We start from the raw sequence: 22,927 nt of genomic DNA on the forward strand, positions 1-22,927 counted from the left end.
ACAGATACACCTGGGAAGCAAGAGAAACAAGAAGCATTATTGATTACATAATCAGCAATATCAAAATGTCAGAAATGATAATAGATACAAGAGTACACAGATGATCTGAAATAGAATCAGATCATTACCTTTTAATTGGAAAAATAAAAAGGGAACCAAAATGGAAAACAACAAAAAAGCACAAGGAAAATATATATTTTGAATCCTTCAAAGTTAGACTTTTGGACGACAATAGTATTAAAGACTTGTACCAAAAAAAGAATAAAGAACTGGGTGACAAGTATTAAACAAAATCAGAACATAGAAGAAGAAGAATGGTCAAACCTAAAAACCATAATGACAAAAGCTTCAAAAGAAAGTTTAGGAACAAAGAAAAAGAGGCCTTAGGGATGGGATGATGAAATTAAATGCATTATTGAAGAAAAGTAAAAAGCATATAAAAACTGGCTCAACCTAAAAACAATAGAATCAAAAATTGAATACAGCAGAAAAAAAAGCAGCATGCAGGAGAATAAACAGAAACAGATGGAACAATTTTGTAACAAAATTAGAAACATTTTGTAACAAAAAGAGACTGTATGCTCAAACGACCTAATGCATAAAATCCTCAAAGATTTAAGCAATGAAACTAGGGAAAAAGCAGACATTTATACCATTAAAATAGAAACATAGCAAAATTACTACCAAGATCTATGGTATGATGAAAACATTCAAAACAGAAAACTACCCTTTGTAAACATCTCGAATAACTTGGAAAGCATCACTCCAGAAGAATTAACAGAAGTATTAACCCAAACATTATACTGGAGGAAGTAGGGGAGACAAGAGATCTGGGATTGATGATTGATAGAAACCTCAGGTTTCTATCAATCATCATGATAGAAACCTGATTGATATTGCAAAGGAGGTAACACAGAGGATTGCTGCAATAATGAGAAAGACACTGACCTGCAGAGATAAAACAGTTATCATTCCGTTGTATAAGATCCTGATCAGACCACACTTGGACTGTTGTTCACGGATTTGGTCCCCAGGATTTGAAGGGGATAAATTAACTGTGGAAAGGGTACAAAGACAGATGACAAAGATGGTTTCAGGACTGTACAAGGATAGTTATGAGGATCGGCTGAGAGAATGTGGACTGCAGAATTTGGTGGATAGAAGAAGGAGAGGTGATATGATTGAGACTTTTAAACTGTTGAGAGGTGGTTACAGGGTTGACACTGGGGAGTTCTTTCGCTTGGTTGAACAGCGGGAAAGAGTGATGACAAGAGGCCATCCCTGGAAGTTACGAAAGGAAACTGTGAGCAAGAGGGTGAGGAGTGGTTTCTTTGCATGGAGGGTGGTTGAACCATGGAATGCATTGCCTGATGGAGTGGTGAGAGCGAGAACGGTCAGTGAGTTCAAGGAGCGGTATGATAGACTTTGTGTTTCTTAGGAAGGACCTCCCATGATGCGTCTTTTGACTCCATGAAGGCCTGAATAATAATAATAATAAAGCAAAACATGAACGGCTCCAGGAGAAGACAATATAGACTTGGAACTTATCAAATATGCAGGACTTGAATTCTAACTCAGGTTACTTAACTTTTATAATATGATATGGAAAGAAGGAAAATGCCCACAAGATTGGACCAAAGCAATAGTTATTCCAATCTACACAAAAGGACACAAATCTGATTGTAACAATTATCGTGGAATCAGCTTACGTAGTACCTGTTATAAAGTATATGCAAAAATCTTAACAAATAAAGTTAAACATATAGTAGATGCAAAATTAATAGAAGAACAAAATGGATTCAGAAAAGGCAGGTCTTGCATAGACTCTGCATTTTCTTTAAAATTATTAATTGAAAAACACAGAGAAATTAACACACATAGCTTTTATAGATTACAATTTCATTAGATAAAATTATCAGAGAAAAACTATGGGAAATCCTACAAGAATATGAAATACCAAACCATCTCTTGAGAGCCTTATATAATATATATCAAGATAATAAAATATCTGTGAAGTACAATAAACATCAAGCTGGAAACCAACAAATTGAGGAGTACGTCAGGGTTGCCCTCTCTCACTGATTTTATTTAATATATACATAGATAAAGTCATAAAAGAATGGAAGATAACTAATGAAGGAGGATTCAAGATAAACCGTAACACCAGATTGGCTACTCTTCTTTTTTGCTGATGACCAAATAATCCTTGGAAACAATGAAGATGAACTACAACATCATTATGCAGTCTAAATAATCTGATAAAAACATATATATGGTATGGAAATATCAACAGACAAAACAAAAGTCATGGCCTTCAAAGATGCTAATCCAATAAGAAGCAAAATAGTAATAAACAACAAAATAATAGAGCAAGTAAATACATTCAATTATTTAGGTTGCGCAATGTCATATGAAAATGAAGCTGATATAGAACCGAAGATATCAAACTTTTTAAAAGTAACAGGCATTATAAATCAAATTTTTAAGTCCAATTATGTACAAAAACACACACAAATAAGAATCTACAATACAGTAGCTAAACCAACCTTACTTTATGGCAGTGAGATCATCATCATCATCATACGTATCAAGGATTTAGGCCTAGCATGGCCTGTTCCGGCCTTAGAAGTCATCGTTGAATCGTTTAAGAGGACGTCCTGGTTTTCTTTTTCCTAATGGTTTGTACTTTAAGGCTTGTTTTGGTAATCTTTCTGTTTTCATTCTTTGAACATGTTCCATCCATTTATGTTTATATTTTTTAATTTTTTCTATTACTGGTTCTTGGTTTAATTCTTTCATAAGGATTGAGTGGCGCTAGCGTCGCCGTAGCACGTGGCGGTGAATTTGAGCTGTGCAGAAGAAAGTGATTTTTAATCAGTGAATAGTCCGCTTTTTTCCCCGTTTTTCTACGTTTTCGAGTGCTAAATTGTTTCTCTGAATACAAGTGTACTTCAGTGGTTGTTTTTTGGAAGTTAGTTGCTGTCGCGATATAATATATTTTGGTACCGTCGGAATCGAACGCGTAACGGTGGAAGACAAAACGAAGCTAAGTTACTGTGTTTAGTTATATTTCATTTTATTTAATTATATTTATTACTTAAATGTTCTGATGTTTGTACTTTTTTTTCCTCTTATTTATTAATTGAATAATTATTAAAGATTACGCTACTTGGCAGTAAGGAATGATGGTGGATTCAGCAGCAGTCGCAAGTGGCATAACGCCAAGTCCTCCGCCATTTAAGAACTCAATTATTAGCAATATCATAAGGGACTTTGTGGCATGCAGTACTTGCGGCATGTATGCGTCTCTGGAATTACATATGTGGCTTGTTAAAGAGAGTGGAGAGCGTATGTGCGCAAAATGCAGGCAGTTGGAGGAAATAAGTACATTAGATATATCGATATCCGACTTTGTTGCTCCAGGAACGGGGAATGAATGTAGGAAGACAAGTAGTGTGATAGGAGAGAATGAGAAAATAATAGTTGATAGTGTGGAAGGTGTGAGTGACTGTGAAAGTTTAGGAGATGGTTTTGTTTGGGAGAGTGAATTTAGATTAAGAGTGACTGACCTGCAGAGGGAGATAGATGAGTTGAAAGAGGAGGTGGAATGTCTTGTGAATGAGAGCAGAAGTATGAAAGATAAGATTAGGAGAATGGAAAAGATAAATGCAAGGCGAATCAGAGTAGGAGAGAGAGAGAATTTAGGGAGTATGAGTGAGAGGTATGGGGGTGCTAGAAGAGGAGAGAATGGAAACAGTAGAAGAGAGGGAATGAGAGAGAGGTATGGGAATGCTAGAAGACGAGAGGATGGAAACAGTAGTAGGAGAGACAGAATGAGAGAAGGATATGGAAGTGCAAGAAGTGGAGAAAATGGAAACAGTAGGAGAGAGGGAATGAGAGAGATGTATGGGAGTGCTAGAAGAGGAGAGAATGGAAACAATAGGAGCGAGGGAATGGTAAGAGGTATAATGTATGGCGACTCAATGATCCGTGGTGTTCAAGATAGGATGCGTGAGGAGTGTTTGCCAGGAGGAACAATAGAAAGGGTGGCTATGGCAATTAAGAGAGGTGAAAGGGTGGATGAGATGATTGTGATGGTAGTAACGAATGACTTGAGTGGTAATGTAAGTCGGGCAGCGAGAGATATGAGATTTTTGCTTGAGACTGTACGGAAGAAGACAGAGAGAGGAAAAATAGTGTGCGTGTTGCCTAGGTATGATAATGATGAGCTGAGCAGAAGAACGGTGATGTTGAATGGCATAATAGCGAGAATGTGTGACAAGAGAGGACTGGTATATGTGGATGCTTGGAGTGCGTTTGAGGAAAGAGAGGAATTGTATGCGAGAGACCGCTTACATTTGAATGAGGAAGGATGTAGGCATCTGGAGAGATTGCTGTTCTGAACGAATCAGTGTGTCCCAGGGAGGAGGATAGCAGGGGTGGCCTCTTGTGGGAATGGATACTTGGGAGAAGGGAGACGATGTCAGGTAACACTGAGCCCAGTGGAGTCTAGAAGGGATAATGCTGGGTATAGAAACAATGGCATTATATGCTTTATACTAATGCCAGGAGTATCCGCAATAAGGGAGAGGAATTGGTGGCGCAGATAGCATCAGCCTGGCCAAAAATTATTACGATCACTGAGACGTGGTTGACACAAGGGGATATAACAACAGGAATAGAAGTCGCTGGGTATAGCATTTTTTGTCAGGATAGGAGGGGAAAGCGTGGTGGTGGGGTACTGCTTATGATAAGTGATGACCTATGTCCTCTAAGAGTGGAGAATTTGGAAGGAAGTGAGACAAATGATTTTGAGAGCGTATGGTGTGAGGTAGAGGTAGGCAAGACAGGATATTTAGTGGGGTGTTGCTACAGACCCAGGAGCACAGAGGATGGGGACCAGGAGATGTTTAGACAGCTAAGTTTGGCAAGTGCAAGAAGAATGATTGTTATGGGAGATTTTAACTACAGTAGTATAAATTGGAGAGAGGAAGATGCATGTAGCAATAGGGGAATGGAATTTCTAGAATTCTTGAGGGACAAATGTCTTAGGCAACATGTAACAGAGGGAACAAGAGGTTCAAAAGTTTTGGATTTGGTTATAGCATCAGAAGAGTTGATAATAACTGAGTTGACGTCTCTCCCACCAGTTGGAGAGAGTGACCATATGGTGTTGACTTGGAAAATGAATAGACATGCAGGAGTATCAAAGAAACAGGAACTTATGTGGAATTATAAGGCAGGTGATTATAATATTCTTAGACGTCAACTTCGAGAAGTTTCATGGAGGGAGGAATTGGAAAGCCTGGATATCACTAGTGCGTGGGAAATTGTGAAAGAATATTTGTTATCAGCAATGGTAAGTTGTATACCACGAGTGAAGAAGAGGACGCATTTTGGAGTAAAGTGGATGACAAACAATATTAAACAGGAATTACATGCGAAAAAGAGGCTATGGAAGAGATATAAGGAGACAGGTGAAGAGATGCATGAGGAATATAAGACACAGGCCAGAAGAGTGACTAGTGTGGTAAGGAAAGCGAAACTGGAATGTGAGAGGAGATTGGCCCTAAGATCCAAAGAAAATCCTAGGGAATTTTTTAGCTATGTGGCCAGTAGGAGGAGAAATGACTGGAAGAATGATATTGTTGGATAAAAATGGGAATAGAGTGACTGATGCAGAGGACATAGTGGAATTGTTCAAAGAACACTTTATTGGAGTATTTCATCCTGGAGGAGTCAGTTTTAATGCTAGAGGGATAGGGCAGGTTCAAGGTTTAGAGGTACAAGAGGAGAGTGTGTTTCAGATACTGAGTACTCTGGATGTCAGTAAAGCTGTGGGACTGGATGGTATTTCAACACTAGTTTTGAGAGAATGTGCTAGGGAATTGACAGTGCCTTTCACGTGGCTTTTTCAACGAAAGTCTGGCTTTGGCAAAGGTGCCCAGGGAATGGTAGGAAGGTAAGATAGTTCCATTGCATAAGGGTGGTAACCGACTGGAAGTGTCTAATTATAGGCCAGTCTGTGTGTCATCAGTAGTTGTTAAGATCTTGGAGAAAGTAGTGAGGGACTGTATACAGCATTGGGCAGATGAGGGTAATGTTATCTGTGAGAATCAACATGGATTTGTGAAAGGACGCTCTTGTTTTAGCAATATGCTAGCCTTAAGTTACAAGAACATTAGATGAGGGAAAGGCATATACTGCAATTTTCTTAGACTTGGCGAAGGCATTTGACAGGGTGCCACATAATAAGCTGATATTTAAGTTGCAGCACATGGGTCTGGATGTCAGATTGGTCAACTGGATTCAGGATTGGCTGTCTGATAGGTATCAGAGAGTTGTGTATGGTGGAGCAGTTTCCAGGAGGCAGAGGGTTACAAGTGAGGTCCCACAGGGCTCAGTACTAGGACCTATATTGTTTAACCTTTATATCAATGACATAGCCAGTGGATTGCAGGGGGATATTCAGTTGTTTGCGGATGATGCGAAGCTGGGAAGGATTATTAGTAATGGCGTAGATGTGGTAGCCATGCAAGAGGATTTAAATAAGCTAGATAGATGGGCAAATGAATGGGGGTATCAGTTTCATGCAGCAAAATGTAAGGTCTTGGGGTTTGGGAAACCTCAAGACCTTACATTTTGCTCACTGACCATTTTGCTCACTGACCATTCTCAGGGGGGGGGATCTCCTTACAGGAGATCCCCCACCTGAGAATGGTCAGTGAGTTTAAAGAGTAGTATGATAGACTTTGTGTTTCTCAGGGGGGGGGGATCTCCTTACAGGAGATCCCCCACCTGAGAATGGTCAGTGAGTTTAAAGAGTAGTATGATAGACTTGTGTTTTCTCAGGGGGGGGGGATCTCCCCTCGATGAGTCTTGACAGACTTTATGTCTTAGGAAGGACCTCCCTCGATGAGTCTTTTGACTCCTTGGAGGCCTGAATAATAATAATAATATCTTCATTTCTTTTGTGATCAAATAGGGTATACTTTGCAGTTTTCCTCATAAACTTTATTTCTGCTGTTGTTAATCTTTGTTTGTCTTTTTGTTTTATTGTCCAGATTTCGCTTCCATACATTAAGACCAGTAAGGCTAATGTATTGTATACTTTTAGCCTGGTTTGTTTTTGAACTAGGTTTGGTTTAAATATAGAGTTAATTACACCTGTTATTTTTAAATAATTTGCAATTTTTACGTTTATATCTTTTTTATTTTCATATGTGATCATACATCCTAGGTAGTTAAATGAATTCACCTGTTCTAAGATCTTGTTATCTATTACTATTTTAGTTCTTGCTGGATCTTGTCCTTTAAAGACCATAGTTTTTGATTTTTCTGTTGATATTATCATACCATAATCTTTGGATATCTCATTTAGATTTAAAATAGCTTTCTGCAAGTTATCTTCAGAATTTGTAATTATTATTTGGTCGTCTGCAAAGAGGAGAGTGTTTAAGTTAACTGTAGGTGAAAGTTTAATTCCTTGGTGTAAATTTTTACTCCATTTTATTATTATTTCATTTAAGTTGATATTAAAAAGAGTTGCTGAGAGGGGACATCCCTGTCGGACCCCTTGGTTTATCTCTCTTGTATATGATAGTTCGTGATTTAATCTTATTTGTATTTGATTATTTTCATATATATTTGTGATAGTTTTTAGGAAATTATTTGGTATTTGTCTTTCTTTTAATATGTTAAATAATGTTTCTTTTAACTTTGTCAAATGCTTTTTCAAAGTCAATAAATGCAATATGTGTTTCTAAATTATATTCTCTTCTTTTCTGTATTATTAATTTTAGGCAAAAGGCTGGGTCTATACATGATCGTCCTTTTCTAAATCCATTCTGTACTTCTTGAATAAAGTTTTCGGAATATTTCATTAGTTTGTTATTTAAGATCCTGCTATATATTTTGTAACAGGAATTTAGTATACTGATACCTCTATGGTTTTTAGGGTCATCTCTATTACCTTTCTAAAAGATAGGAATCACAATTGCTTTTATTTTGGCAGTGAGATATGGACAATAAAAAAAAGCAGATGAAGGAAGAATTGAATCATCCGAAATGAAATTTCTGCGCAGAACTGAAAGAGTCACAATAATGGACAAAATGAAAAGCAGCGAAATCAGAAAAAAACTTGGAATTAACACCTCCCTAAATGAAAAAGTTATTTGCTATAGAGAAAACTGGAAAGATCACATACTGAGAATGAATAGAAGCAGAATATCTAAACAAATTCTAAATTACCACCCAAAAGGTACTCGATGCAGAGGAAGACCCTTAAAAAGATGGAATTGAGTCTGGAACAGGCTACTTGGCTTATAAGCCTGGAAAGGAGGAAGAAGAAGAAAATAAGTCATGAATAACCATCAACACCTAAGCTTAACTGTTAGATTGTTGTAAGCAGTATAGGCTATCTCAGTTTGTAGCACTTGATGACATTCATTTTTTCATGGAAAGCTAGATCCACATTATGTGCATCTAGCTTTCCATGTTTCCTTCTTGACATCTTTGATGTATTTTGCCATGAGGATTTCCCCCAGTGCAGTGTGCATTGCTTACACAACATATACAACATGAGCAGTTTAAACTTCCTTTTGGGGGGGGAGGATTTGGAAGGCATAAAAATGTGGAGTTTTGGTCAAGGAATTCAGGTTACACATTTTTTTGCTGCTTCAGTATTGTTGCTATTTTATCTGCCATATGTTGGATGTGTTAGCATAGTGACTCATCTATAGTTCCTTTTATTCTGGCTAATTGAGACTTCTTAATCATTCTAGTCATTCTGTGTGTGTGTTAAGAACCATTTTGTGTTAAGAGTTACATGGACAAGCTCTAGTTCTTAGTTCTTCTGCTTCTCCTCATCACTTAAAATGCTGGTATACTCTATCACACGAGCAGTATAATTCTGATTATGTCTCTTTTGTGTACATGCGTACTCTAGGTGGGGATGTAACTTGGAGGCATCTTCCAATATATACTGATTTCCCAAAGATTCTCACATATTGAAATTTGTTCCCTAGGAGAACATACAGAAATTGGAGAGCTATATACTAAGTACAGTAAAGTGGATGTGTAGATATAGGTTGTTAAAAGAGTCAAAATATTATTTTTCATTTATTCCGTAACATACTGACCAGATAAAAAAAAAATGTCAACATATCAGAACTAGATTCTATATTTTATTTGTTAGTACTTGTTTCTTGAAGCACTCCATTACTAAGTTTGTCAGATATAGTGGAGAAAGCATTGATCCTCTATTTAAAACTTCTTTACATATCGTCGTCATCCAGTAGCATCTTCTAAAAAGAGGGTTGCAGCAGATGAGCTGCTCTTCTCCATTTCTCTCGGTCTGTTGTCTCCGTCATTCTTAAACCAGTTCATTCCACGATGTCATTAAACCACTCTTTGATTGGCCTTCCACGTCTTCCCTTCAACTTTCCCTTGTAATCTAGTTCTTTTCAGATATCCTGAGGAACCTCTCAGAAGATGTCCTGCAAATCTGGTCGTTTTGCATTCATAATGTTTTTAAGCAGTGTTCTTTCCATCCCAACTCTTCTTAAAACTTCTTGATTTGATATTCTCTCTGTATAGCTAATCTTTTCCATCTTTCTATAACACCATATTTCCAGTGCATTCTATATCTCTCTTTCTGAGTCTCCATTACTCACTTCCATAACTTGCAATACTCCGGACTGTTGCTTTAACTATTCCAATTCTCACAACTATTTCACAATCATCATCAAATTCCTGCCATGTACCCTCAAGGGGTGTACAGGATATGATAGTACTACACGAAAAATTTACATCATTACCAACTTCCTATCTGCAATTTTCCTCCAAATCAGTCTGTTACTTGTCAAGACTCCAACATTATCAGATCTTATATTTCTATCGTCTAAGGCACTTTGTATCGTATCAATCAACCTATATCTTGGTCTTCCTCTGGGTCGATTTTCTGCCAAACTGGCAGAGAACACTTGTTTTGCTAATCTTTCCTCGCCCATTCTGTTTAAGTGACCATACCACCTGAGATTAGCTCTGCTAACACATTCCTGGATGCTGACAATGTCAAGTTCTTTCCTAATATCCTCATTTTTAATATGATATTGCCATTGATGCCATCTGTTTAAGCCTATAATCTTTCTCAGGTATCTGCGGTCTCTAGTCTTTGGTCAAGTGTTTTACTTCTGACCCAGCTTTCAGATCCATAAGTTAAAACTGGTTTGATCACTTTCTTGTATACAGCTAATTTAGTGTTCCGACTAATAATTCTCTTATTCCATATGAATTTATTCAATTGAATTCCCACCATACCAGCTTCGCTGATTCTGTTGTCTATTTCTATATTTAATTAACTTCAGTAAAAATCGTGCCTAAGTAGCTGAAATGTTTTACTTGTTCCACAGGTTCTCCATTCACAACACTGTTGACATTTTCAATGATTCTGCCTATTTTCATTGTCTTTGTCTTTTTATTGCTGACCTTCATACCATATCTATTACAACATTTATTCAATTTAGTCAGTGAATCTTGCAAACTTGTAGCGGATTTATTTAGAAGTATAACATCATCCGCATAAAGCAAAGAGCTGTCATTAACATCTCCAATTTTGTTATCATGTACCACTTTACTTCATAATGTGATTCATATAGATAATGTACATCCTTGTCTCACACCAGATTTAACATTAAACCATCTTCCTGTACTTCCTTCAATTCTAACTGCTGACTTACAACTCAAATAAAGACTAAGTATTGCTTGACTGGTAATTAGTTTACGGAATTAACAATACATAAAAAGTATATTAATTAAAGGTAACTTTAATGAATGACTTCTATATTTCGGCAACGTCACGTTGCCATCTTCGGGAATATAAAGATATGGTATGTGCACGCAGCCACTAACAAAAGCAAATAAGGAAGAAAGCAAGAAACTACTATTGTTCCTAAAGTCCTCATGGTGCCTTCTGCCTGGCTAATTTGGTTGTCATGGCCGTTGGGCTGAAGTTCTCATAATGTAAGTCTCCCAAATTTGGGGTAGTTTCATGCATCCAAATTTGTTGAGGTTAGGAACGTTTTTCAGAGCTGCTGATGATTCCTTGAACAATCTTTCATATTTAAACTTGCTGTGGTGTATTATTTTTGTTTTCTTCCAACGAATTCTGTGGTGGGTATCTAAGGCATGGTCTGCTAGCCCAGAGTGGCTGTATTGGTGAAACCGGGTGTAGTCTTTGTGTTCTGAAATCCTGATATTTGCTGTTCTGCCTGTTTGGCCAAAATAGTACATTTTGCAGCTGTAAGGGACCTGGTATACACCAGGTAGGTCTAGGGGAAGTGGTTGGTCTTTGGTAAGCTAAGAAAGTGTTGAGGATGTGGTTTAGTTCAGTAGTTAGGGCCTTGTCATCTGAGCAGATTAATTTTGCCCTGTTATATAGTGTTTTTTACCAGCCGAAGAAATCATGATCCAAATAGAACGTGGAATACGCAACCTGCCTTACCATATCGCCAACAACATCAGACTGGATGTAGTTGGTGTTCTCACTAAAGCCAAACCTCCAAAAACCAACTTATCCAAAGATGTATATGCAGCCCTGCAAGAAATGAAGAATAACAAAAAAATAGTAATAACCAAAGCGGATAAAGGAAACGCCACTGTGGTACTCAGTAAAAAGGACTACAAAGGTAAGCTTAATGCGTTAGTACTAGACCGTACCACTTACCTCCCTATTGAATATAATCCCACCAGCTCTCAGATTAGAACTCTCCACAGACTCCTTAAGAAAGTCACTTCTTGGTCTGTGGAGATCACTAACAAACTAAAACCTTATAACTCTAGACCCCCCCCAATTATATGGACTCCCAAAAATACATAAACAAAATGTGCCATTATGTCCCGTAGTGGATGGAATTGATTCCCCCAGAATTTTTCTGTTCTTGCAGACAACTTCACTACATGCCTCTCTAGCTGAAGCAATCAGGGTTTTCTTCAATGCTTGCCACTGAATCTCCAAGGTTTGTTTCCTGTTCTCAAACTATTTCATTTTTTCTTCAATAATCTTTGTATATTTTAGTCTATAGTTCACATCTGAGAGCTGCTCAACTTTTATTCGCTTTGAAACTTTCTTACATGCTATTCTTTTCAATATGAAATTCAATTTTATCCTGCTCAAGACTAAATAGTGATCGCTTCCAATTTCAAATCCTCTGTACACTCTGGTGTTCTGCACCAGGGAAAAAACATTACTATCAACAATAACATAGTTAATGAGACTTTTCTTATTCTTTGCCTCTTCTCTCCATGTGAATTTCTGCGCATTTTTATGTTGGAACATGGTGTTAGTAATAACCAGTCCATGTCCTCAACAGAAATCCAACAGATATTTGCCATTATTGTTAGCTTTGCTCTTTTCTCCAAATTTTCCCAAAATATTTTTGTATGTCTGACAAACACTTCCTACTTTGCTATTTAGATCCCCAACAAGGACCAACTTTTTCTTTTCCATTATGTCAGTTGCTTTCTCTAAAGCCTCAAAAAAATTCCTCCACTTCAGTAGAACCTTCTGTGGGACCATAGGCACAAATAAGTCTCATTGTCCAGTTCCCCTTTCTCATATTTGCCCACACTCTACTTGAGACTACCTGCCATTCAAGAAGATTATCCTCGTATTTTGTGTTGAATACTATGGCTACTCCTTCTTTTCCTTGATTGTCATTGCCTGAATATAACATTTTGTATTTATTGCTCAGAAAGATCTCACCAGTTTTTGTCTTTTTTATTTCAGTCACCCCAATTATGTCGATCTGGTACTTATCTAATTCCTCAGCTAGCTCCATTTCTTTGCCATTCAGGCTTCTTATGTTGATAGTACCGATCTTTAACTCTGTGATGTCGAGTTTGAGTGTGTTTTCAGATTTGTTCCAGTAGCTGACATTTCTCTGTTTGTCCTGGTTTCTTGGCTAAAATAACGGGGCCTTGTTTAACTGGGCAACGTCCCATCCGACATGAAATTTTGTCATGCTGTACCATCATTTTTATTTTGGTTTAACCAATAAGAAAACAATTTGGTCGGCTAAATCTCAAATTGCCAGCCCATCCTCGTTCGTTCATTATCCAGGTAGATATCCAACAGGGTGCACCACGAGAAGGTGAGGATTGGACATTAGGTCAGAAGCCCTGGTTGGTTCTTCACATTCCTTTAAAGGCTATGTGGAGGTCTCCTCTCAGTTATACATCTTTGACCCTTAAGCATCCCTTATTTTAATATTCTTATTTTTTAAAATTCTCTTCATTTCCATAAATGCCAAATTAGCTTTATATATTCTATTTCTAATGTCCAACTCTGAAGTTCCTTTCTCTGAGGTTCCTTTCTTTCTCCACTACATCATCTGCATACCTTAAGTTATTGATGATTCTTCCATTTATTTTTATTCCTTCTTCTACATCCTCAAGTGCCTCTCTAAGCATCTGTTCACTATAAATTGTTAAATAATAATGGTGATAACTTACATCCTTGTTTAACTCCTCTCTTCACCAGGAATTCTCCTGTTTCCTCTCAATATATATTTTCTTTACGACTTCCAAATCATACGAATCAATATCAATATTTTCTAGAATATCAAAAAGCCTTTTATGTTTCACTGTATCGTATGCCTTTTCAAAATCTAGAAACCCCAAAAACACCTTTCCACCATGGTTTAGTGTTTTCTCCCCAATAATTCATAAACAGGCTATTGCCTCTCTGGTTTCTCTGTTGGTTCATAAACCAAACTGCTCTTCATTCATTTATTTTTCTGTTTTACTCTTAATTCTCTCTAAAATTATTTGCGCCAGAATTTTTGCTGTGTGAGTTATAAGACTTATCATTCTAAAATTATTACAGTCTAAAACTCCCATATTTTTTTGGAATGGGTATCAAAATTGATCTTCTAAAATCCTCTGGTAATTCTTCTCCCTCGTTAATTCTTTTAATAATTTGCCATAACACTTCCGTACCTTTTTCACCTATGTTTCTTATAAGTTCTTTCTGTATACCATATATTCTGGGGGATTTTCCTTCTTTCTTCTTTTGAATTTCTAGATTCAATTCCTCACTCATGGTGTATAACCTCTGCCCATTATACTCTTTCATTTGATTTTCTCCTCTTTCTCTGTTTACCTACATATTCCTCCCATCTCTGTAATATCTTCTCTTTTTCTATCAAAATATCACCTCTTTACATATCAACAAAGTGAAAACATGATGTCTTGGTAGGGTGTGATTATTTTGATAGTGTTAGGAGGGAAAAGTACTGCAAAAGATTTGATGTGTCATTTCTGGAAATGTTCATGAACATTTTAACAATAACATAGTGTGGTAGTTTCCCACTATAGGAAACCACCACAACCTGGCGTGAAATGAAGAGGTGTGAAATGGATGGATGAAGAGATTATGCATGCAATACAGAGGAAAAAGGCATTATTCAGGCAACATAAAAGGAGTGGCAATAATCAATTCTTCATGAGGATTACAAAAGAACAGGCAAGGGGGTTACTCAGTTGGTAAAGGTAACAAAAGCGGAGTATGATTTGCATTTAGCTAATGAAGCAAAAAAGAATGAATATGGAAGGATAACATTGATTGGAGAAAATGGTATAAGAACAACTGCTGTGGAGGATATAGTTGAGATATTTAGTGAGTAGTTCATAAAGGTCTTTCATTCTTGAGAATGTGACTTCATGGAGAGTTTCAGAATAGTGGATGATGAGGAGGAGGAGAGACTGACTGTAACTGAGCCAGAGATATATGGGGAATTGAGTAACCTCAATATTAATAAGGCTTTTGGAGAACTATGGAAATTATATTCATGGGTTCATCCTTTATCCAAGTGTAAACAAACAAAGTTTGAACCTCTGTATATAAGTAGCTCAGTTGTAAAGCTTACTTCATGTATAAACTTTGTTTGCTTACACTTGAATAAAGGATGAAGCCAAGAATGTAATTTCTTAGTGTCTGTAATTTATCATGTCATCCACAGATTCTTTTGGACCTCCTGGATTATGAAGAGACCAATTATATGTTTTGTCCTTATGGATTTTATATGGTTGCAGTCTTCATGTATTTTTTTGGTTTTTTTTACAGACAATTTTACATCTTGAAACAGGCTGCTAACCTAGTCTCTCAATACCCCTGCATTAGCTGGGCATGGTGATCTGGCCTTTATGCTTAGGGTGACCCTTCTAGTAGTATACACTATCAACATGCTTTGCCCACATTGCTCATTCATCTTCTTTACCCCACTGGGGTGTAGGAAGGATTAAAGACAATTGAAATGGTGGAAATATGGATTGCAATAAACAACACAGCAGGTGTAATACCTGACACTGAAGAAGAAGAAGGCTTTATCTCACACCAGATGGCTTCTAATGTACTGCCTTCATATCTTCCTTGTTGCATTTCTTCTCCTATTCTTAAAAGAAGAATTAACTATCATTAAACTCTTTTCCTTGTTTCTCCATTGGTATACATACATTTCAGTATTCCCTTTCTCTTGTAGGTACCCTTGCATTTTTTTCATAACTGTCCCATTCAGATTTAATACTCAAGGAACTGCATCATTTTGGGATAAATAGATTACAAGCTGTTTAAAACATTGATGGAACTGTACACTAGGCAATAGATGGGGCTAGGAATTTAGTGGTGTTGGTAAACAGAGAGTTGAAGTTTAGAGGATATATTACTAAGGTAGCTCATAAAATTACTTAGCTGTTGAAGAGCACACTAATAAGTAGAGATAAGCAAGTTGTTTTCCTCTTTAGGAGGGTGGTCTGAAAAGTTCTCGGCCTCAACCATAGAGGGCAACACTATCGGCAAGGTTTTTTTTTTTTTTTTTTTTTTTAAGTTGGTACCTCTGTCATAAGCATCGATGTGAAATTGCAAGTCATTCTATCAAATAGTTTGTTTTATACAGCTGTTTGAAGCAAAAGTGTTGTCTGTATCCATTGAAATGGATAAAATTGAGTATTGTGCAGTTATAAAATTCTTTGTAAAAGAAGGTTTAACGCCAAAAGAAATTCACTCGAAGTTCATAAAAGTTTATGGGCATTCTTCTCCTTCGTTTTCGACAATTAAGAAATGGGCTGCCGAGTTTAAATGTGGCCATACCAGCCTTGACGATGATCCATGTGAAGGACATCCAAAAAGAGTAACATCACTAGAAATCATTTATCAAGTGCACAATATATGGTATTGGATGACTGGCGAGTCAAAATGCATGAAATTGCTGAGACTATAGGCATTTCAAAAGAATGTGCACGATATATTTTGCATGAAGAATTGCAAATGAAAAAGCTTTGCGCAAGATGGGTGCCATGCTTGATCACAGCAGATCAAAAATGCACTCGCATGAAAATCTCTGAACAGTGCTTGGAGTGTTTTAAGAAGAATAAAACTGATTTCAATTTATTACTATGGATGAGACATGGATTCACCATTACACACCAGTATCCAAACAGCAGTCAAAACAGTGAACAGAAGCCATTTGTTCAGCACCAAACAAGACAAAGTTGGTTCCATCAGCAGGAAAGCTCATGGCATGTTTTGGGATGTTAAAGGCATTTTGTTTATTAATTATCTTGAAAGGGTAAAACAATAACCGGGCAATATTATTCTGATCTTTTAATCAGACTAGACTAAAAAATTCATGAGAAAAGACTCGGTTCGCAGAAGAAAAAAATCATCTTTCATCAGGACAATGCACTAGCTGACAAAGGTGTTTTGGCAATGGGAAAGTTAAGGGATCTACACTATGAATTGTTGGAACATCCACCCTATTCCCCAGATTTGACTCCCTCTGACGTCTATCTCTTCCCAAAACTAAAACTCTCCTCTCTGGTCAGCATTTTTTTTTTTTAATCAATAGGTGATTGCAGCTGTAAAGGAGTATTTTGCAGATTTTACTGAGAACCACTACAGGGACAGGATAACTGGTAATTAGTTTACGGAATTAATGACGCATATAAAGTATATTAATTAAAGGTAACTTTAATAAATAACTTCTATATTTCAGCAACATCACGTTGCTATCTTCAGGAACATAAAGATATGGTATGTGCACGCAGGCACTAACAAAAGCAAATGAGGAAGAAAGCAAGAAACTAATATTGTTCCTAAAGTCCTAATGGTGCCCACCAGATTTTCATCTGGTGGGCTAAGCCTTGCTACTAGAAAAAGGGACAGGATAATGGTGCTAAAGCATTGCTGGAATCTTCTTCTTTTTCTTCTACGCGTTATTCCCGCTTCCTATGCAGGGTCCGCGTGTTACTTAGATGCGACTTCTTGTTAGTACTACTCCCAACCGACCCGTCGCCTGGTCTGCCGCTGGGGGGGGATATATTTTTTTGACTGTAGAGGCATATGTTCACGGGGCCGGTTTGCCTGCTTGTGGGATGAAAAACGCCAGATAAACTGGGCAGAAAAAACCCTACTGACCGCTCCCAAGACCGGCTAACTTGGCTATGCCTGAGGATGATCCTCAAATTCCTCACGTCTACAACGGGAATCGAACCTGGGACACTCCTTCCCCAGTCATATGGTTGCGAAACGCAAAGCCACTAGGCTAACCGTGCGGTCTCTAAAGCATTGCTGGAATAAATGTATTAATCTTAAATGTTGTATTATAGGATTGATACATTTACGATTAATCTTAAAGGAGATTATATTGAAAAATAAAAATAATTTCGAAATTATAAATTCATTCTCTCATTGTTAGGCCGAAAACTTTTCAGACCACCCTCGTATAAGGCCTTGATACATCCACATAAGGATTACTGTGCTCAGGTCTGGTCTTCTAGGTTTCTTTGGGATGAGGAAGTGGTATATAGGATTCAGAGGTGAGAAACCAAGATGGTGCAGGAAATTATTCCCTGATAATAGATTGGACTGCAGAGTTGGTTGATAGGCAAAAAAGAGGGGATATGATAGAAACATTTAAATTATTTAAAGGGTTTTATAGGATTGATACAGGGGAAATATTTCACTTAGCTAGAGGGGACAGAACAAGAGGTCATTCCTGGAAGTTGAGTAAAATTGTGGTTAATAGGGATGTGAGGACTAGATTTTGTGCTTGGAGAGTTGTGAATGAATGAAATGGTTGCCAGAGTCAGTTGTTAGCACTTTGTCTGTTAATGGGTTCAAGGAGGTTTGATAGATTATGTGGATTGTTTGGGTCTCCTGTGATGAGTCTTCAGATTCCATGGAGGTGCTCATACAATAATAAGAATGTTCCTCATTCTTACACTCAGACCTCAGTGATGCCTGTTCACATACTTACCTTCCTTTTCCTGCACTTTCACTTCCATTCTCTTGCTGAACAACTCCTTTCTTCCATGAAATTCACTCTGTATGTCTAAAACCTCAGTTATATCCTCTGATATCCAATAGTTGGAATTAACATTACTGACAGGCCTGCTTATGCCTCCACGATCCTTTTCTGGTGCCCCCAGTATGCATCATCATCATCATCAAAAGAGCCTCCATAGCTCAGTTGGTATAGATGAAGCCCTTTGGATGGAAAGACCTTGGTTCGATACCCATCCATGACTTGAGGAACCTTTATCTGGTCTCTTTTTTTTCACCAGGAAATTCAGATTTTTCATCCCTCTGAACAGGCAAACTGGCCTGTGAACACACACGGATCTACAATCATAAATACATACTTAATCCCTCATTAGGAGGGCTTAACCAGTCCTAAGGTACAGTGGAGGAACAGGTGGAACCCCATACAAATAAATAAATCATCATCAAACTGTGTGTTTGTTCTCTTAACTTGTACTTCATTCCAAACAGCCTTGAACCTCCTATCTGCATTATTGATACTATCAACATCATCCAGGATGTTCATCTTCAGTATGGCTAAGGCCATACTGACTATTTTGGATGAATAGCAGGTAGATGTTAGGTAAATGATTTTAATAAATGCCTAAAAACAGTCTCTGTTTTTCTGAATCTTTCAGCAGCTTATGACACTGTTTGGCAAGAGCCTTACCTATACCACTTTTTCCAATGAATATAACTCCAACTTTTCAAAAAACTTGTTCATATATTCCTTTTTCCTCCTTAATCACTTGCCCACAGAAAGTGCTGTTGTATTATAGATCTTATGATCTCTCATGCATTGAGTCTGTATTAAAATAAAAATAAAAAAATTGACAAGGTAAAAATTGATATTTTTCTGGATTTTACAAAGGCATATGATAGGATCCCATGATAATATGATAACTAAATCCATATCCCACAGCTTATATATCAGGGATTGGAAATTGACTTTCTGATAGATATCAGAGAATCATGTATGGTGGAGCACTAGATAGGTAGGTTACAAGTGCAGTTTTGCAGGACTCAGTGCTAGGTCCTTTGCTGTGCAGTCTATATAATATCAATAATATCGGCACTGGATTGTAGTGAGATACTCAGCTATTTGTAGATAATATGAAGTTACAGTGAGTCATTAGTTTTGGTACTTCGAGTGATTTGAATAAACTGGAAAACTGGACAAATGGATGGGGATGTCCATTTAATGCACATAGTATAAGGTTTTTTGATGGCTCCACAAAATGTGGCTGCATTCTCTATTTATGGAATTGTACTGGAGGAGGTGGAGGAAGCAAGGGATTGTAGGATGATGGTGGATAGAAGTTTAAAGTTCAGGACATATGTGGTGAAGGTCATAAAAATACACAGCATCGCTATAATACTGGGATCACTGACAAAGATAAGAGGATTGTGGTTCCATTCTCTAAGGCTCTGATTTGATCACATCTGGATTACTGTGATCAGATGGAAGATGCATTCACCAGAATTTGTAGAGGATGAATCTCAATGATATAGAGGTGAATAACCAAATAATGAAACTTAAATGATAACAGAACTGTAGCATGTTTGCTATGAGGATAAACTGAGGGCATGTGTAATCTGCAGAGTCTGGTGCATAGAAGTTGAAGTGATATGATTGAGGCATATTAGCTGTTAAGAATATTTATTGGAGGAAAAATGGTAAGATTTTTGATATGGTAGAATAAGGTGATGGAACAAGGCCATTCCTGGAAATTTTGAAAGGAAATAGTGAGTTACAAGGTGATCATTTGCTGTTTTACATATAGAATGATATAAGCCTGGAAGCATGCCTGAAAGGGTGTTGGTGCAAATGCAGTGAATAAGTTTAAGGACTGGTGTGGTAGACTTGTAACCATTGATATCTTATGAATGGTTGACCTTCAAAATAATTATGAATCATGGAGTTCCTGAATAATAATAATTTATCTCTTTGTTGTAATACATAAGCATGATCTCTCTTTAGCAAACCAGTGTTGCTCTTATGAACCCAGTTCTGGATTCTAGTGTCTTAACTGCAACCCCATACACACAGATAGGCCTATGATTCAAAACACTCTTAACACCTGTGGCATTTTAAATGATACAATTTGAATAACACTATTTCAATGTATAACTGAACTTTAAAAATGAACTATGAACCATCTAGGACTATCATTTGAATAGTCCTTTTTTGAACTTTTTTCAAAAGAAAGGGGGATAAAAAGTGATGAAAATATGTGGACTAAAAACTGGAAAATACATACAATGATCTCATAATGGTTGCCTATCCAGGATGAACTACAAAATTTAAAAAAAAGGACGATAAAAAATAGAGATAAAACCAATAAAAAATGGGAGTAAAGGGTATCATTTAAATGGTTCAATTTAAAGTTCAATTATTCATATACTTTTTTATCAATATATTTCTGATGCCAGGGTATGATTTTAATGGTTAATTTTAAAGTTCAGTTATTCATATACTTTTTTTATCAATATATTTCTGATGCCATTCCATAAAAAGTTAATCTTGAGAATTCTATAAAGATATGTCAAAAAAAAAAAAATTATTCCATTCCTTTTATATTACCTTTCTTTAATTTATGTTTTTAAAATACATATCATCAATGCTTTAATTTAATTGGAGTAAAAAAAAGCAAATGGTGTAATACAAGAAGTACTCCTTATGAAAATAGGCAAAATAGCCATAAGTATCAATATGATTTATTATTATTATTATTACATTTCTTCCTTATGAAAGATTTTAAAATTGCAATAGGATGCTCTGAGTGGCCTGAGAATAAGATAATCCAGAGAGCAGAGTATTTCAGAAACCTGCAATAAAAAAAAAATCCTTTTTAATCAGAATTATTATTTAGAAACCCAATTTAGAATTAAAATCATAAATTTTAACATGAGCTTTTTAATAGATAAAATACATGGAAGTAATACCGTTTCTATTTTTAGGAATTTATCAACTTGCCTTGTTTGACTCCTGATTGTGAGGGCATAATCAGTTGTGTGGAAATTAGTGGTAAAGATGGAACATGTATTAAAAAGGTTAGTTTTCATGGCTGTTATGAAAAAAACATTTTCAGAATACTTAGCTGTTTGAAGATTGAGGAGAAAAGAATAGGGATAACATTTCCTCCAAGCCATTACAAATATTTCTGACATATGTAAACTACATTCATAACTCATTATGTATCCCAGATACAGGGAATAATAATAACATTACTGTAATTAGTATATGTTGAAAAGGATTCAAAGTGATGGGAGAAAAAAAATCGGCATTGCAGACATTGGATTTTTTTGCATTTCATCACTGCAGAGCAGAGAGAATCAATGTTCCTTCTGCTCTATGGCTGAATCCAGTTGAAACAGAGGTTAGAAACTCTGTTAACAATGAATTTTATGGTTCAGATTGTTGGAGGTGGGGGGGGTTGCAAATGTATCTATGTGTGCAGGTAGTTTTTCCGTAATCTGAGAAAGAAAGAGTGCTGTTGGGAAAATGTTGATGAAAGGCTAGAAAAGACTTCTGTTATTTTCTTTTTCTGTGATGAACTGAATTTTAGGGTGCTGGCTGTTGAGGTGGAGGAGAAAAGTCTAATGTGTCTGGGCCATGTGGCCAAATAGAGAACTTATCAGTGTGTCTTAGCCATGTAGAAAGTTGAAGACCTGCTGGCAATATATATATATATATATATATATATATATACATACAGGGTGTCCCAAAATTCACGCAAGAAGTAATTTTGATAGAAAACACAGGTTTTTAATTAAAAATTGTAATTTTTTATTGATTCATAAAGTATACAGTATAGGATTATGCATGGAATAGCATATCGGGTAAATGGCCTCCACAGCTTTGCTTGCACATACGCACTCTTTTGTCGAAATTTTCCATGACCGTTTTGCATAAATGTGGCTGAATTTTGTTGATACAGCGCTCAATTTCCTCCTTCAAGGCGTGGGTGGTCGTGGGCTTGTTGGCATAAACCTTAGACTTCAAAAAATCCCAAAGAAAAAAGTCCAACGGCGTTAAGTCACATGATCTGGGCGGCCAATTCTGATCACCAAAACAGGAAATCACATGACCAGGAAATGACTCATGCAGTAATTGAATTGTTTCTCGGGCTGTATGGCATGTGGCACCGTCTTGTTGAAACCACATGTCGTCCACATCCATATCTTGCAATTTAGGCACAAAAAACTGGATTATCATGTCGCGATAGCGAGCACCATTAACTGTTATTGCCTTACCAGCCGCATTTTTGAAGAAGAATGGACCGATGATGCCTCCAGCCCAAAATCCGCACCAAACAGCGACACGTTGTGGATGCATTTGTTTCTCAACAATCACTCGTGGATTTTCTGAACACCAAATGCGACAATTTTGTCGATTAACGAAGCCATCAAGATGAAAATGAGCCTCATCACTGAAGATGATTTTGTTCGAAAAATAAGCATCCACTTTTTGTTGTTCCATAATCCATTCAACGAACTCTCTTCTCTGTGTGTGGTCAGTAGGCTTCAGTTCTTGAGTCAATTGAACTTTGTAAGCATAAAGATGCA

The 22,927-nt window shown here is 36.8% G+C and overlaps 1 protein-coding gene across 2 annotated transcripts in view; it reads left to right on the forward strand.

Moving 5' to 3' along the window:
• The window catches only part of LOC150094045 (uncharacterized), a 1,005,660-nt gene that overhangs the window by 477,664 nt on the left and 505,069 nt on the right, over positions 1-22,927 (forward strand). For both annotated transcript variants that reach the window (XM_090412663.1, XM_090412664.1), the window contains exon 20: positions 21,320-21,412. In XM_090412663.1, the coding sequence (XP_090268789.1) occupies positions 21,320-21,412 (93 nt within the window). The remainder of the gene's footprint in view (positions 1-21,319; positions 21,413-22,927) is intronic.

This window comes from Typopeltis vanoorti, chromosome 23 (assembly GCF_054136105.1).
Source record: "Typopeltis vanoorti isolate ZY-2024b chromosome 23, IOZ_Tvanoo_1.0, whole genome shotgun sequence".
Taxonomy (NCBI): domain Eukaryota; kingdom Metazoa; phylum Arthropoda; class Arachnida; order Uropygi; family Thelyphonidae; genus Typopeltis; species Typopeltis vanoorti.